At 37.8% G+C, this 15,730-nt stretch overlaps 1 protein-coding gene across 3 annotated transcripts in view; it reads left to right on the forward strand.

The window, feature by feature from the left end:
- CNIH3 (cornichon family AMPA receptor auxiliary protein 3) overlaps nucleotides 1-15,730 on the forward strand; it is a 60,236-nt gene that overhangs the window by 21,085 nt on the left and 23,421 nt on the right. For all 3 annotated transcript variants that reach the window (XR_009725014.1, XR_009725015.1, XM_061350472.1), the window contains exon 3: nucleotides 1,471-1,518. Coding sequence is in view for 1 of the 3 variants with exons in the window: in XM_061350472.1 (XP_061206456.1) it covers nucleotides 1,471-1,518 (48 nt within the window). In the remaining 2 variants the exon portion in view is untranslated. The remainder of the gene's footprint in view (nucleotides 1-1,470; nucleotides 1,519-15,730) is intronic.

A 15,730-nucleotide genomic window follows, 5' to 3' on the forward strand; every position in this document is an offset into this window, starting at 1 on the left:
GGTATTCCTTACACTTGATGGAAGATGTGTTTCCCTTTTTCCCTGTGCATAGTTGCTCATGTCCATATTCCATTTATTTGGTGGGGTAGTTTTTCTTCAGTGCACTGTATGTTTGCTGTTTACTCATCTATCTTCCACAATGTTTTCATGACAGACTCTTTTAGACAAGAGAAGACTTGACTATGGAAAAATTGGAGCCAAAAACAATGGCAGTACTGAGAATTTAATTCAGATTTCCTAATTCACACTCTCTTACCTACAGTTCAAAGATAGACTTCCAACTTCTCCAAGGCCAGCTGCAGTTAGGCATCTGTCTTCTAAAGGGAAGTGAGAGAATTATCTTTCCTTCTCCACTTACTTCCTACTAAATGCAAGAAATTTTCTGCAGCTTCACAGGCACGTCCACACAAGTCTGTTCACATGTTTGTAACCATAAGTCTAAAATTTCTTAGTCTCTTGTAGATCACAGACATCAGAGAGAGGCACAATATTTATCTGGTGCCTGTCGAGCTGCCACTGCCTCATCGTCTTTCCAAAATTATACTGGTTTTATTTTTTTCAATGGCTTAAACTTGGGGATAGGAAAGGAAAAGAGACATTTCTTTGGAAAATAGAAGTGAAACTCCAACTTAGAGCACATTTAAAACACTTGTAAAGCAAAAAGCTTAGGGAGACTTGGCTTTCTCACATTGGTATTTTACATTACCTGCTTAAAAAAGGTCATCGTGCAGAATATCGTTTTCCATGTCTAAATGAAAATATTACCAGATGGTTACACTGCAGAAGGCAGAATGGGGTTTTTGTCCTCAGAAAACTGACAGTAGAACTTCTCATGGTAACTCCAGTGATGGGTTATGCAGAATGAAATCTGATTTTACTATTGAATTCCTCATTTTGAGCCATTTAAAAGAAAACTTGCCTTTGACTTCTTTCGGTGAATCAAGCTTAGACCATTTTGAGTCATAGTGCTTTACTACAGTGACTTACAAGATTTGTGAATACATCTGTATTTAAAGTGGCCTTTCTAGGACATTTCAGGTATTCTTCACTAATGGGTTAAATTCAGACACCCCTTAGTGATAGAAGAAGGACTGCCATGCTACCTTGGTACTTGTTTTTCCCATTCAGAGTTATCTTGAAGCCAGAGGTTGGGTACATGAAAATGCAAGAGCAAGTCTCTGTAGTATAGATTGGCACCATTGGATAGAGCCAAAAATGTTGCCTTAAAAAGAACTTAACCTCTGACTCAAGGCTGACATGGACTTGAATCCCCAGTTTATGTTGCTACACCCAGTAACAGATTTAAAAATGACTTTGAAATGGTAAATCATTTGGCTTGGAAGCAGTAGGTGAGAAGCATATGCTAATGTTTCAGAGTAATTGCTTCCCTGCAGCCATTAATTATGATTTTGACCCATTGTAATTGAGAACATAAGAGAATCTCCTCCTTTTCTTGCACTTTTTTGACAGAGAGAGCGGCTGAGAAATATTGAGCGTATTTGCTTCCTCCTGCGAAAGGTGAGTATAAACTGGCCTAGGATTTGTGTATGAGAATTAAAGCCATGCAGTAGCAACATGTATTCATTTTCTCTTTGAATGATCCTCATGCTTCATTGACGAAAGGCTGGATTCTGCTGCAGAAATGGGAATCAAGGTGACCTTGTAAGAACAGAGTAAGACAAATTATGAAAGGTTAACATAACAGAGGATTTCTGGATAAGAACTGAAACTTCAGGACATCATCCCATTCATTTTGGAGCATGCTTTTCGAAGGCAAGGAATCATTTTGCAGTTGCAGCTTGAGGTGCTTTTATAGCCTTATCAATTGATATTGTTGTAGTACAACAATAACAGTGGCTTACTATTTATAGCCTCAACATTTTATTAGCTACATATTTAATGTTTAAGGGTTTTAATTGGCTTACTAGAAGAGTTGATATGCTATTTATTTTAACTTGACACAGGAGTGCCTCAGTTTCTGAGGAATTTGAAGGAGCTTATGAATTGTAGGATTGATACATTCATGTGTTACTCATCTGTAGCTTGAAAGAGGGTTTCCATAAACATCCATTGTTTTGGCTCTCTCCTGTTGAAGTTGAAATAATCATAGTTCGAAACTATTTTATTCTCTATATTCATGTTTCTATAAATTGCCTTCTGCATAGTAATGAAGCCACCTAAATCATTTTGCATTTTTGCTTAAAAAGGTCGTCACTGCAGTGTGGACTGCTGACTGCATCCTAATCAAGCTAAGAGCTAAATTCAGATATGGTTTTAGGAAACTGATGGCCTGCCTCATCCTCAGAGGTCTGGGGAAAGACGGTGCTGGGTTGTACTGGTTTGGACTGATTTCAAAGGCATAACTGTGTCTGTCTGCATGCAGAATCTAGGAAGTGTCTTTCTCTGATCAGTCAGAACTGGAGTCATTCCTGTTTGGCACCATTGTGAGCATGTGACTGTTAAGAGGCCTGTTTATGACAGCAGGGATATGAAAATAAGATAAAATATCGCCAATAGCTTTCTATTTTATCAACTAGTCAGCCAGCCAACTTCAAGCAGTGTCCCAGTTACTTTGACATAAAGCAACTGGTGAGTGGTAATGTATTAATAAATGTGAGCCCCATGGGAATGCCTTGCCTGCCTCAGTGTTTAATTTTTATTGAGCCTCAGCCTCACTGTGAACAGCATTTTGACTAATTATAGGCTCTGTATGCGTAAGGGATTGGCTTTGCATCTCATTCACTTAAGCAGTTTGTTGATTCAGCCTCTTCAAAGTTTTTTTCTGGGACATATTTGTTTTAATTGAGAGATTAGATGCAAGAAGAGGAAGGTGCAATAATTACAGAGATTTGTAGTCTTCAAATCTGACAATCACTAAAAATAGCTCTAGTTTATGTAGTATAGAGGATTTGCTGAGGGGGAAAACTCTGGAAAAACAGTAGAGAACTGAGTGCCAGCTATACAAGAAAATATCAGCTATGATGCTTTCAGCAAGCGCTAAATATATCCCTCATTATAACATTGGCTTTAGGTCTGTTTCTATGAAACAGCAACATATCTGTTTTCCTATGTCTTGAAGACAAAATTCCTTTAAAAGGCTTTGGTAACAGTGATATCTTGCTATTTGTGACGTTAGAACTTAATGCTGAGGTTCTGCTGTGAATCTGCTTTTTAAGGAAGTTATAGGTGGGCTATAAAGATATGCTTAGTTTCATTATATGCTGGTTTTAGATGGAGTTCTTGGAAATTTTTAAATGGGCATACAATATGTCATAGAAATCTGACATTCCTATGTCATAGAAATCTTTGCCAGTGGGCAGAGCGTTTCTTAAATATTGATTTTTGGTTTTATCAACAAAATACTTGAAGAAGGTTAATAACAAACTGTGACCAGGTATGTGATATGTCACCAGATCTTATATAACTTATTTACATTTCCAGAAATAAAAGAGAGGATGTACTTGTGCTGTAGCCAGGCATATTCTAACTCTTGGTGTGGGGGAAATGTTTCTATATGATTAAAGTAGGAATCATGTGAAGCACATATATGTGATGCTGGCATGTGTACATGTATGTACACATGGGTCCATGTTTTTATGGTTCTGCAGAATTACATAGTCTAAACTTCCTGGTTATTGGAGACAGCCTAAACTTTCTGTTTACTGGAGAATGATGGATTATATATAAAGAAGCTATGAACTTTGTATAGCCATGGTCAGATCTCTTCTATCCTTGAGGTAACTGAGAGGAAGGACTTCCTTTCTGAAGCAAGCACAAAGTGAGGTTCTCTAAGGATGCAGGTATCTCATTCAGTGCTGTGTTTGGGGGATTTATAATATAGATTTGTGTTTGCGTGTGTGCTGTTAACTGTTGAATATTCCATTGTGTGGGCAATGATATGTCATAGAAGTGTTAGATGATTCATGTAGGACATACACTGATATGGGTAAATGCTGTGGAGTCTGTGTCTATGCTATCTTTTTTTGCTAAGTTTTCATTGTTTCTCGGGATATGATTATGTGACACTACAATGCTGTGCAGAGGCACACAAACTAGGTGACAATGAGCTGTGTTGTGCTACTGGAAGCAGTACAGTATACAGCAGTACAGGCTTCTTGGGCTGATTAGCCCTGCTGCGGAGTGGGGTAGGTGAGGTGTGCCATACAGATCTACTGTGATTTTTGTGATCCTGTATTTTGATTCAATTATTAAAATACATTCAATTAATGATGACAGCAATATTACAGAATTGCAGTTGTATTTCAAGACATCTACTACCTGATTGATTCTTTTTGGATATAATTACTTTAGCACTAAAGACAGTTAGGAATGTCCCAGGTTAAAACACCATCTATTTCATTAATCAGCCTCTGTAACATTATTACTTTACCTTTGAGGAAATTTAAATTAAGTTGTGCTTATGTTGTGCATTGTCATTTTTGTAATTACTTTGATAAATGCTTACTAAGGAGGAGAGTTGATTGAACTTGCTTCTTGCTCAGTGAACATATTTCAGACTTCAATGTGCTCCTGCCAGACACTGCTGAACAATATGTGACCTTTCTCAAATTATCAGCAAATAATTGTTTTTAAACCCTATAAAACTAAAGTATGAGTGATTTGTGAAATGCAGAACTGGAAGTTACCTGGAAGGGAATTAAGTAGATAAGACAGGCTTCTACTTGGTTTCCTACTATAATTGAGCCTTTTAGTTAAGGTAGGCATAAAATTTGTAAAACTGTAAGTGTAAGAAAATATTGTGCCAGAGCTCAATCCTTTTATCTTGATTTTATTTGGATTTTTAGGTTTTTGTTGTTGTTGTTTTTTGTTTGGGTTTTTTTTCAAGTCCTGAAGAGATGATTGGAAGAGAGCAAATGCAGCAAGAAATCTAATCACAGGCAAGGTGACATTAATAGCGAAGATGCTCCAGATGAGCTTGAACTGTCTTGAGAAATACATAGACGAAAAACCCTTCAGGGATAACTCTTGAACAACCAAACACAGCCATTTCGGTACTCCAGTACTAGCAGTAGCAATAGCAATAGTAGATGGTGCTAGGGTATTTAACACACAAGAAAACCTTCTCACCTAATCGTTTTTGAAGCAAGTGGTAATGTTTTAGGTAGGAGGTTGGGGGTTGCCAGTGCTTGGTCTGTTCTAGTACTTGTGTCGTTGTGTTTCCAGTGGAGCTGGATCTCTGGTAGTAGTAGTGAAAAATTATTCTATATTTGATAGTTCTGGGGTTTACCAGGTTCTGTTGTGGGTTTTACTACTCTGCAAAAATAAAATCTGCTTTTTAAAATGTCTGTTCCATCATATGCACCCTAATACACACCACAGTTGTGTTTTACTCTCCTTACAGGTTTTGGTAAGTAACCAAAAAGAGTGCAGTTATAGAAGGCATTTCATTTAAACTGAGATCCTGTAAATAAAATGTAAAATCCTAGTGAGCATAGTACATAATTCCAGACACCAGAGTGTCTGTGTGTGGTTTTGTTTTGCTGTGTTTCCATATATAAATGCTTTGTAAGAAACCTCAAAATTACTTATATATATGAAATTAATTCAGAGGCATGAGTAATCAGAAGCTTAAAGGGTTGTGGGTTAACACCACAGGTTCAACTGTAGATGGAACATTCCAAGGGAGAAGGTAAGGCTTGATCCTGTGTCTGTATCATGCCTATTTATCACTGCTGAATGCACATACCCAGAGCTTGAAAAATACCCGTGATATGTTCAATGAAGCTCATTGGATCAGCTAACCAGGGAACAAGTTAGCTTTTGAGCTTTTCCTTCATAGTGGATGTAAACAGTATTTTCTGAGTATGATGGTTCTTGTACTTCACATGTAGATGCATATAATGAGAAATCAGCATTTTTAAAAAGTAGCCCTGTCTGTCCTTGTTTATGCTTATTCAGCTGATACCTTTTTTTTTTCCTGCAGATCTAGAATGGAAGAGATTAAGCAGTGTGCACTAGGGCAATTGCTGTATGAAATAATTTTCGTATTTGGACCTTGTTAGTTTCCAGACCTTCACTTACTAGTACCTCCTGCCGTTCTCTGCATGCAGCAGGTACAGTGAACACACCCCTTTGCAAAGTGTCAGGTGTCTCGATGATCTCAGTTGACTCATCATATTCTATTGTTCTTGATAAATTTGCTGGTTATTACGATGATTGCTCCTTCCATTGTTCTACCTCACAGTCACTGGGAAGCTTGAGAATGTGATGGATTTTAAGCGTGTGTTTCTGGACATGTCAGTTGGTTGCTTCATCATGGATTTAGGGATTTATAGATGAGTGACATTCTTTTAGCCAGTCTGCAGGCTGATAGTCTTTAGCAGAGTACTCCTGTAAGCCTATAGCATGGTTCATTAAAACACTTAATATAGCGTTATATAAGCAAATTTAGCAAATGTGATGTGTACACACAAAGTGGTGTGTATCTTGTGTCATCTGAGAAGAAACCAGAATTTTTAGTCTAGTCATAAGGTATTTTGTTGACTATGGGAATAGCCATGGTATTCTGCTTTGCAGGACAAAGAGGCTGATGTTTTCAGTGTTCTGATAAACTGCTGCTGTAACAAATATCACAAAGGGGATTAAAAACAGGACTGTGTGATGTTTTTCCCATTAACAGTGGACTGTTACAGTGATGGAGCACATGAACTTTGTCCACGCACATTAGAGACCAAGGAGTTCATCATTGTTACTGGTTTCTCAGTACATGATGTATTTCTTGATGTATCTAATGCTCTCTCTTTTCATACCTCTTCAATATGATGAAACTGCTGAGTTTTGACTAATCATCTGGGCAGCAGGAAAACTGTCAGGAGACCCTTCCTACTGAGTGACTGGGGGCATAAAACCTAATGAAGAGACAATGTGCATAACTGCTGAAGAATGAGTATAGAATTGTGTGTAGAAAACATATGGCAGGCACCCAGGTAGTTATTCAGTATCTCCCTGGGACTCAGTGCAATAGACCTGGTTTATATTGAAAAGCTTTCTGAATGTCCCTGGATTTAGGAAGGGTTTGACTTCAAGTGTGGTATTCATGCTTATCATTCATCTCTAAGGTCAAATAACAACACAAGTGACTATGATAGCCCTCTGTGGGCATGCTGAGTCTCTCTTTGACATTGACAGGTTGGAGCAATCTCTGCTTATTGCTCTGAGATGAGAAACGTGTTGATATTCTAGTATAAGCCCATGTGGAATAGCCCTGGACTTAGATATGAGTTTGAATTTGTTATAATTTAGGCATTTAGATAAAAACTGTGTAGTGTAATTGTGGTGGTTAGGACCAAATATAACTGAATTTGTGTAGAAATTCCCAGTGAAACTCAGAACTTGTTGATTAGACAATTCAGCACATGCCTTCATAGCACTTCACTTGCTCTAGTAATGCTTTAGTCCTGGAAAATAAATTTCTTCCCTTTGGTTTTAGCCATTACTGACTGAGGGCTGTGTCATAAAGGAAGGGGACTTGTACGTGTTTCCATGAAGCTGGGGTACATTTTGATATAATCACATTGATAGTTTTATTAAGATCTGAACTTTCTATTAATTGGCCTGATAATATGAATATGACGCAGTTGTTCAGAAATCCTTTTTGTACATACTTAAACATACAATCTGTTATTTGGATGACAGATATTCTAAATTAACATTATTATATAAAACTTTGCAGTAAATTCAAAAAGGTGGTTTCAGGCTCTTCTGTTTAGTTTTCTTTCTGGAAGAAAAGTATAATACAGGAGCAAACCTGCTTTTGTTGTCTTTAGGTGGATATTCTTCTGTCTTCTGTTTTACCCCTCTTTTAATTGCATTCTTTATTTCCTTAGATAGATACTTTGATCTTTTAAAGGCTCTGTTGTGCTTTAGCCAGAGATTCCTTTCAGCAAGACTTGGCTCTCCTTTTCTGTTATGTTTTCATTAGTGTTTGTGTTAAGCAGTGCTTCCAGACTCAGTTAAAGGATAAACCCTTATTGTGCCAGGTGCTACGAAGCCCACACGGTAATGAAGAGTATTTGTATACACTCATAAGACATATATGCAGCAGGAAAGGAAAAGTTGTACAGCTGATCTGATGATAGGAATCTTGTTTCCAGAGAGCGTTCTTGTTACCTATGTTGCTAACTTTCTTGCTGGCAAACAGTTTGATTTTTTTTTTTTTTTTAACTGAAGCCAAAAATGTGTTTGCTATTTTTTGAGGGCTCTGATGGTTCATTGAGTTAATACTTGCATGTAGCCTTTAATCTCTACAGCAGCTGTTCAAATCCAGCCCGTCTGGAGAGAGACTTAAACTACTACAGTCCAATTGGTGACTGTTGGGAGTAAATTATCTTGTGTGGTATGCTCAGAGTCTTGTGATGCTTGCTCTACAGAAATCCTAATAACCACAGACAATAAGATGAAATACACCTTTGTCAACATTATAATGAGTATGAGCTACACCCCCCTGATATACATATGCACACATAGTTAGCTCCTAAGCTGTCTCAGAAGAAAGTCTAGAGTTTGCATGCAGGCATTGGAATAAAGGATATTGCTGCTTCTAACGCATTCTGTGGGATTGCATATTTTGTAGAATGCAGGTTTGCCATGCTGCATGCATTCTGTCAGGACTTCAACTGATCTTGGACTGTAATTACAATATCTCTCAGAAAACTAAATTCTTTTAAGTTCTCTTTTGTTTGAAGTTCTCTTGCTTGAGGTGATTAGGACTTTTTAAAGTACCTTAGACTCTGAATGCATGTGTGAGAAACATAAAATTGGTAGATGTGTATTTCATTACTTACTTGAAAATTGCTAAAAAGCTATTAGATGACAAAGCCAACTTTTTTCTGCCCTTCACAGTGGCTCTGACAAAGTATTTTTATATTAGAAATGAGAACTTTACACTCCAAGGATAAAATCTGAAGTTAGCTAAAAATGTATTAATACACAATTTTACTTTATAGAAAACCTGACTTATGGATGAGGGGTTTGTAGACAATTTTGGTACAGCATCTCTTGTTAGTCAAGGAGGCATGAGATATGAGAACAGTAAATATGCTGTTTATGTAAACAGCAGGGCTGTCTGTACGTTGCACAAGTGAAAGAAAGAAGAATGTAGCTTGATGGGGAAGTGAGGATGCAAGAAAACCAAGTAAAGTATTTTTAACTGAAATATAATATTTTTTTTAGTAGCTCTGTGTTGGTTTAATTGTTTTCTGCCTGAAAGAGGATGGAGTTTAACTAATAGTGAATCACACTATGTAGAGGTTTTGTTTGCATCTGGAAACATGAGGGACATAATAATTTCCCCTGAATCTTGCAATTAATTTGCAGTATGGACAAAACATAGGCCTTCTGTGCCGTTGTTGCCAAGCTGCATTTTTCCTTTTTTTTTGGCACTCCAATAGGAAACTCAGTACAGTGTCTAAAAGCTTCTCTTTCCTTTCCTGTTTTTTCTGCCTACTCTTTTGTTGCATTTATTATCTATGAAGTGTGGAATGGGATAAAATGGGGGTGTGCCCTGTTCAATTAGTCTCTTGGGTACCCACATAATTTTCATTTCATCACAAAGAGTAGAACTTGGCACAGTAGCTGTTTTGTAGAACTGACAGTGGAACTGGGACCAAAGAGCCAGCAGTATTCACAGTTTCTGCACAATCAATCCCATAAATGTTGCTTCACTGGAGGTAGTACATCTCTTCTTCACACTTCTTATTTTACTGTGAATATATTGAGTTCATATTTACTAGAAAAGTACTACTATTGCAATAAAAATAACCAACATAATCCCTTTTGTCCTTTTTTTGTCCTTTCCTTGTATAGACTATCATATCTGGAAAGAAAGTACTCAAGATAGGACTTCAGAATTTAGAGGAAGTAGAATATTTCTGGCAGACAATCCATTCACTACTGACATTCCTTTTATGATGTGCATTGTGCCAGCACTAATTTTAGTCAAATTTACAAGTTCCCGAATTCAGCACTTTTCAAAAGTTAGAACATAACAACTGGTATTTTTAGCAGTCATTACCTGAGAATGTCTGTGTGCTTACCTAAGGAGAATGAAAAGTTATATCCTGCTGTGCCTGCACTAGTGTTCAAAGCAGGGGTAGTTCATAAGGGGAAGAGTTACAAAGCTATTGCAAGAGTAAGTTCACACTTAAGACTCAGCCATAGTTTGGTCCTTACCTGCCTTTTACTCCAGGGAGGAAGTTATATTTGCTGATGCACTGTCTGGTGGCAATTGAAATATCCTTTGAATGGAGATACATATGGTTATTCATAATACTATTACTCATGAAAATATTTATGTATAAAACTATTTCAGGTTAACCAACTGTATTTTGCTGTTAATCTCATCTCTTAAATGTTTATTCAATAGTTAAAGTGGCAAACAGAGTATCACCCTGTAATAGATGACCTCCTGCTTTACAATTCAGCTTCTTCCAGTACTGTTCCGGAGGATATGTAAACATATGTCCTTAAAGTATCAGAATATCACAAGTAGCAGCAGAATAAGGCTGAAGATGCAGCAAAAATGTACATGAGTAACTGTTGCCTGGAATGTACTCCTGAGAGCAGTGTACTTCTCAGCTGCTTTGGGTAATGTAATTTATGCATCTGTTCCTCAGAGCTGTGTTGAAGATATTGGCAAAATTTGACTTGGTAATGCACTATATTTGTTCTAATTTGGTATGCAATAAAGTAAATATTTATATTTTAATAAAACCAAAGAAATAGGGGTTAAATCAAATGTCAGTGTTGTACTTGGCAGAATGTTCATTGTGGATTTAAGTCAGGAACAAACCCTATAAAACCACTATGCAATTACAAAAAGCCATATAATACCTAAAAATAGAGTACAATGATTTTGCATCATACCTGTTAAACGGATGAAAATTGTTTCTGCTGGGAGTTAAACGTCCTACCTTGCATTTAGGTGCTGATGTTTTCAAAAAAGCTGTTAGAATAGCAGGGCAGGGATTGTCTTTACCATGCCTGCACTATGCCAAATCTGCTTCCTCAGACTAACAGTCTTTACATGCCAGGTATGGAAACAGTGCTTCAGTGAACACTTAGTTTTCAGCATTTATGAAGCTGTCAGTTTTAGGCAGACCCTCGGGAGAAGGCCTGAGGGCCAGATGAATTTCTTTTTATGTTTACTGAGATTCTGCATTCATAGACCTGCCTATGAAATGAGGGGCTGGATTCCTATATTCTAATGAACTGCTGTGGTGCTAATTGTCATTCTCACCAGTTTTGGATGAGCAGACAAAGATGGCATGAGTTCTTGGAATAACCCAGCTGCAGGGCATCCTGGCTGGTTGTGTTTGAAACACACTAGTTGGGGTAGGATAAAAAAGCATTTGTTACCCTTTTTCCTGTCAGTGTTGTGAAAATTAGAGAAGTTCTCACTCCAGGGTTGCTAACCCAGCTTCTGTTGCTGGTTCTGAATTAACATCAAAAAACAAAAAGGTTGTGAAGCTGTCTCCTGGTCCCTGCTGAGTGGAAAAGAACAGTTTGCAGAGGAGGAACACTTGTAAGATCAGAACACATCTGCCTTGATGATGTGCCTTCCAAGGACAGGGCATCTTCTGAATTGTACTGGTGCCCTGCAGGTTTTATAGTGGAGAAGCCTTTTTTAAGTTTCACAGTCTCTTTACCTGTTGGCTCGTATGACCTCCGATAGTCTCTGCAGTACAGAAATATTTATAGATACTCTTGATGAGTGTCCCATAAAGACCTGATCTTCCTCCGACTCTTGTTAAAGTTACTACTTGTCCTATGACAAAGCTTAAATATCCTAGTCATAAACTAGCTCCAGTGGAATCTGTAGCTTCTGAATATATTTATCCCCATGTTGCGGAAGACAAAAATGAGACAATGAGAAGTGAAACAATAGGCCTAAATATAGTTGTGTTTAGTAGCTGAGATAGCAAAAGCACCCAGAAATACTGTATTTTAATATTAGATCCGGTTCTGTGTTCCAGGCGGATATCGGGTGCTTTGTGGGAATAATAATTAGGTTCTCTCTGTTTTATTTCATTGTCTAGTATCTGTGCTGTGGAGTGACTTATGTTCACATCCATTTAACACTGTTTAAAGAAATTCTAGTGGTTCATTAGAATAATGGAATTACCTTTACAAAGCATTGGCTTTGTGCTGCTTTGCTTTGTTGTTGTCCAGGGTGGAAAACATACATGTTACGTCCTTTCTTTTACTTTTCGGTATGCGTTTGGTCTGTAACATTGAGTCTTGCATATGTCTGAAGAGTCTTGCCATTACTCTTCCCTAGATAAAATGTAGAGCTGTTCATGTGAACTTCGAGTGCTCCAGCTGCGGGTTTTTCTTTTGATGATCTGGAATGCATTTCCAGACGTTTTCTTTCAGCTAGTTGCATACCATACACATAGCAAACTGCTAAATACTTACAAAGGTTTGCATAACATGGTTTTGAATTACTTAAAATGCTTTGGGTAGCGGTTTGTGTTACAACAATTTTAACTACGCAACTGAATTTCTGAGTGATTGCTATAAGTAACTAGAGGACAGCATGCAGGGGCACAAGCAAGAGTGGATTTTGACAGGAGAATTTAAAGAAACTGAACTTGAAAATTTGAACTGAAAACCTTAATGTATTTACTGTGACAGCTTTGTATTGGGCTCTAGGGCAGCCTCTCAGAAGTTTTGGAAGTCAAGTAATTCAAATAATTTAAAGATTAGAAAGATACACAAGGAATGTAAGTGGAAAGCCTTCCTGTGTTTCAACAGTAAATTTAATGTCTTCTATTTATCGATGCAGCAGTATGTTAAAAACTGTTGCAAATGTTAAGATATATGGTCTATTTAAATTAAACACCTATTTCTTTAGATTGTGCAACAGCAGGAGCAAACAGGTATGAGTTGTTTCTGTGTAGGTACTTTATACATGCATGCACACTCTGGGATAACGCACATACGGCTGCTATTTTTCTGTGTGTTTTTACTTTTTTCACTTTTTTGCACTACTCTGACTTTTGTGGTCTGTGTTGTTCAATTAGGAGAATTTCAGAGTCATTAAATGTCTTCCTTTGGTCTCACAATGTCTTTAATTCAGCAGTTGATACTCCCCCAGTGACCTAAGTTAGCTCTGTCAGGCTCTATTAGGATGGTCTTTAAAGTGTAGTTAAAGTAACCATTGAGTTTTGAAAACGTTAAGGTCATTTCCATCCTCTCGTTCCCTTCTATCAATGAGGGCCAATTTTACATGTCAGCTGTAGTGAGGGATATGGTGGAAAAGCAGCAAAGTGAGAATCATAGTGACATGCCACAGCCATCCTTTAATGGGTGAGCCAATCCTTTAATTGGGTAATGCAGTAGCATTAACCAATGCAACAAAGCAGCATGCCCTTAGGTCAGGCCTAACTTTGGGCCCTGGATTGAATCGATGCATGCATGGTGTTTTCAGTTTCTTGTTGCTTTTAGGTGGATGGGAAAGGGCTCATGTGTTTGCAAGGTGACTTGGTTTTGACTTGGGTATCTCACTTGAGCTCTTGGTGAAGGAGAATCAACCTCTATTTCTCTTCAGCTTTGTTTCCTGCTGTCTGTGGGAGGAGAAGGCAAGCATTGAGATGGAAAGTTGTCTCTGCCTCTAACAGTGTAATGAAAACTCTCTGAAACCCTGGCAAGGGTAGAGTGTCTAATGGCTAGCAATTTCTGTGTATGGTGCTGAATCTGTGATTACAGTGTGGAGGCTAACATGCAGAGATAGAGAATGATGTAGACTCGGAGTCTTTTGGGGGAAAACCAACAATTCTGTGAGAATTACTGTGCTGCACTCGATTAGCACAGTAAGCAAATTGCTAGAGACCTTGATATTGCAGTGGCTTAACAGTGACTGGGAAAACCATTTGGTTCACTTGCAGATTTATTCTCTAAGCATGAGAATTTAATAGCAGTGGTGAAGGGAGATTACTATTCCTGCTATGATACTTTCCCAGTTTTAGTTTCTATGAGTTATGTTACATGCCCTTTTCATTGGCCAAGGTGTAAGAGTCACTCCATGTAAAAATGATACAATGTTCTGTAAAAGCAAAATCAGATTTGAGAAGGATGTATCCGTCTGTAATAAACAGAATAAGGAGGAAAAGTACTGTCAGAAAAAGATGGATTTATCTTTTGTGTAAGACCAACAGAATATATTTAGGAAATAGGAAGCTGAATAAAATGATTTAGGACTGAGCTTCCCAAGAGATGGCTGCCTGCAGTTGCAATCTACAGAGGTCTTTGTATTCCTATAAATGTAAAGAAGCTGCTGACAGGTGCTTAGCTTCAGTGTTCCTTTTTCCATTCTTTACTTCAGCTGAACCTTGATGTCTATGCACAGCAAAGCCTACTTTATTTTCTTTGGAATTAGGGAGGAAGAATCTGCCTACACAGGCATGTGTGTGTGTGCTGCTTCATATGAGGATGTATTGAGTATTTAAAGGGAGATGGCAATGATACAAGTATGTTATCTACCTAAGATTTTACATTTTAAATGCTATTGATGGATTGTGAATGAGGATTTTCAGTATTTACTGATATGGCTATTTATTTAACTGTACAAATCAAAGCAAAACTTAGAAATGTATGGTGGTTTCTTTCCCTTGCTTATAGCAAAAGGTGTTTCTGATTAGCAGCCTTTTCGTCTAGAAGATGACTTTCCTTTTCAGGCTTTCCTGTATTTTTTCCACAGGTAAGTGTCAACCAGCAGAGTTTCTGGTGATAAATTTGTAATGCCACTCCTTAGATTGGGACTCAAAGTGACCAAGTTGCAGCCCTTAAGAACTGTGCTGCTTTGCCAGTTTTTCCTCCAATGCCATGTTCTCTAACCATCTCAAGGTTTCATCTTGTCAGAAAGCAAAGGTTGTTATCTGAATCAGAGTGTTCCTGGTTCAAAATGGAAGTATACTGGTTACAGCTCAACATGTTTACCATCTGGCATATTTGTATGCTCTTCCAGGAATGAATTAAAGACTTTGGTTGAATTCCTACTGCACAGCTATCTCTATCTCAGAAATCGCTATTGCTGTTGATTACCTCAGTGGGAACAAGGATTGAGTGTTGGTTGTTTCTGAGCCAGCTTCCTTCTCTCCAGGAGCCAAATCCTTTGTGTGTTAAAGTTGATCAAAAGTTTCCATTGCTGAAAGGACACTGTATCAAACTGCAAGACGGATCTTACAGCCAAGAACTGAGGCAGCATTATTTTTCAGTTTAGTTATTCAGTTTAATTTTCTTCACAATCCTTGCTGTTAATGCTGTTCTACAGTTCATATTTTAAATTCTCTCTCCTTTTAGATTTGGTCTCTTAGGTAAGTCACCTGAGTATAAGCAGTAATTGGCTTTGAAGGCTGGGCTTCCTTTGCAACTTTGCATATTCTCTTCAGAAACTGTGATCAGCACTGATCCTTTCTTTGTTTACATCCATAGGAAAATATCCCTCAAAGAAAAGGGTGAAGAGACATAAGTGACTCATTTATTGTTCTGTCAAAGCATATGTAGATTTAATTTATACCAGAAACTGTGACTGGGAAGTGAGTCTGTTTCTGAGAGTCTACGGCTTCCTTTGTTCTTTGTTTCCTTTTTGGCTTCACAGCAGATCTTTTGATTTGGTTTGGTTTTTAATCTCTGCATAAATTTTCACCATGGGTTTCCTTCCCTGTTATTACCAGCCAGCCCACTGATCAGGCACCAGGCTTGTGTTCCT

This window comes from Neopsephotus bourkii, unplaced genomic scaffold (assembly GCF_033783945.1).
Source record: "Neopsephotus bourkii isolate Nb327-2 ecotype Australia unplaced genomic scaffold, CSIRO-AGI_Nbou_v1 NB_518, whole genome shotgun sequence".
NCBI classification, from domain to species: domain Eukaryota; kingdom Metazoa; phylum Chordata; class Aves; order Psittaciformes; family Psittacidae; genus Neopsephotus; species Neopsephotus bourkii.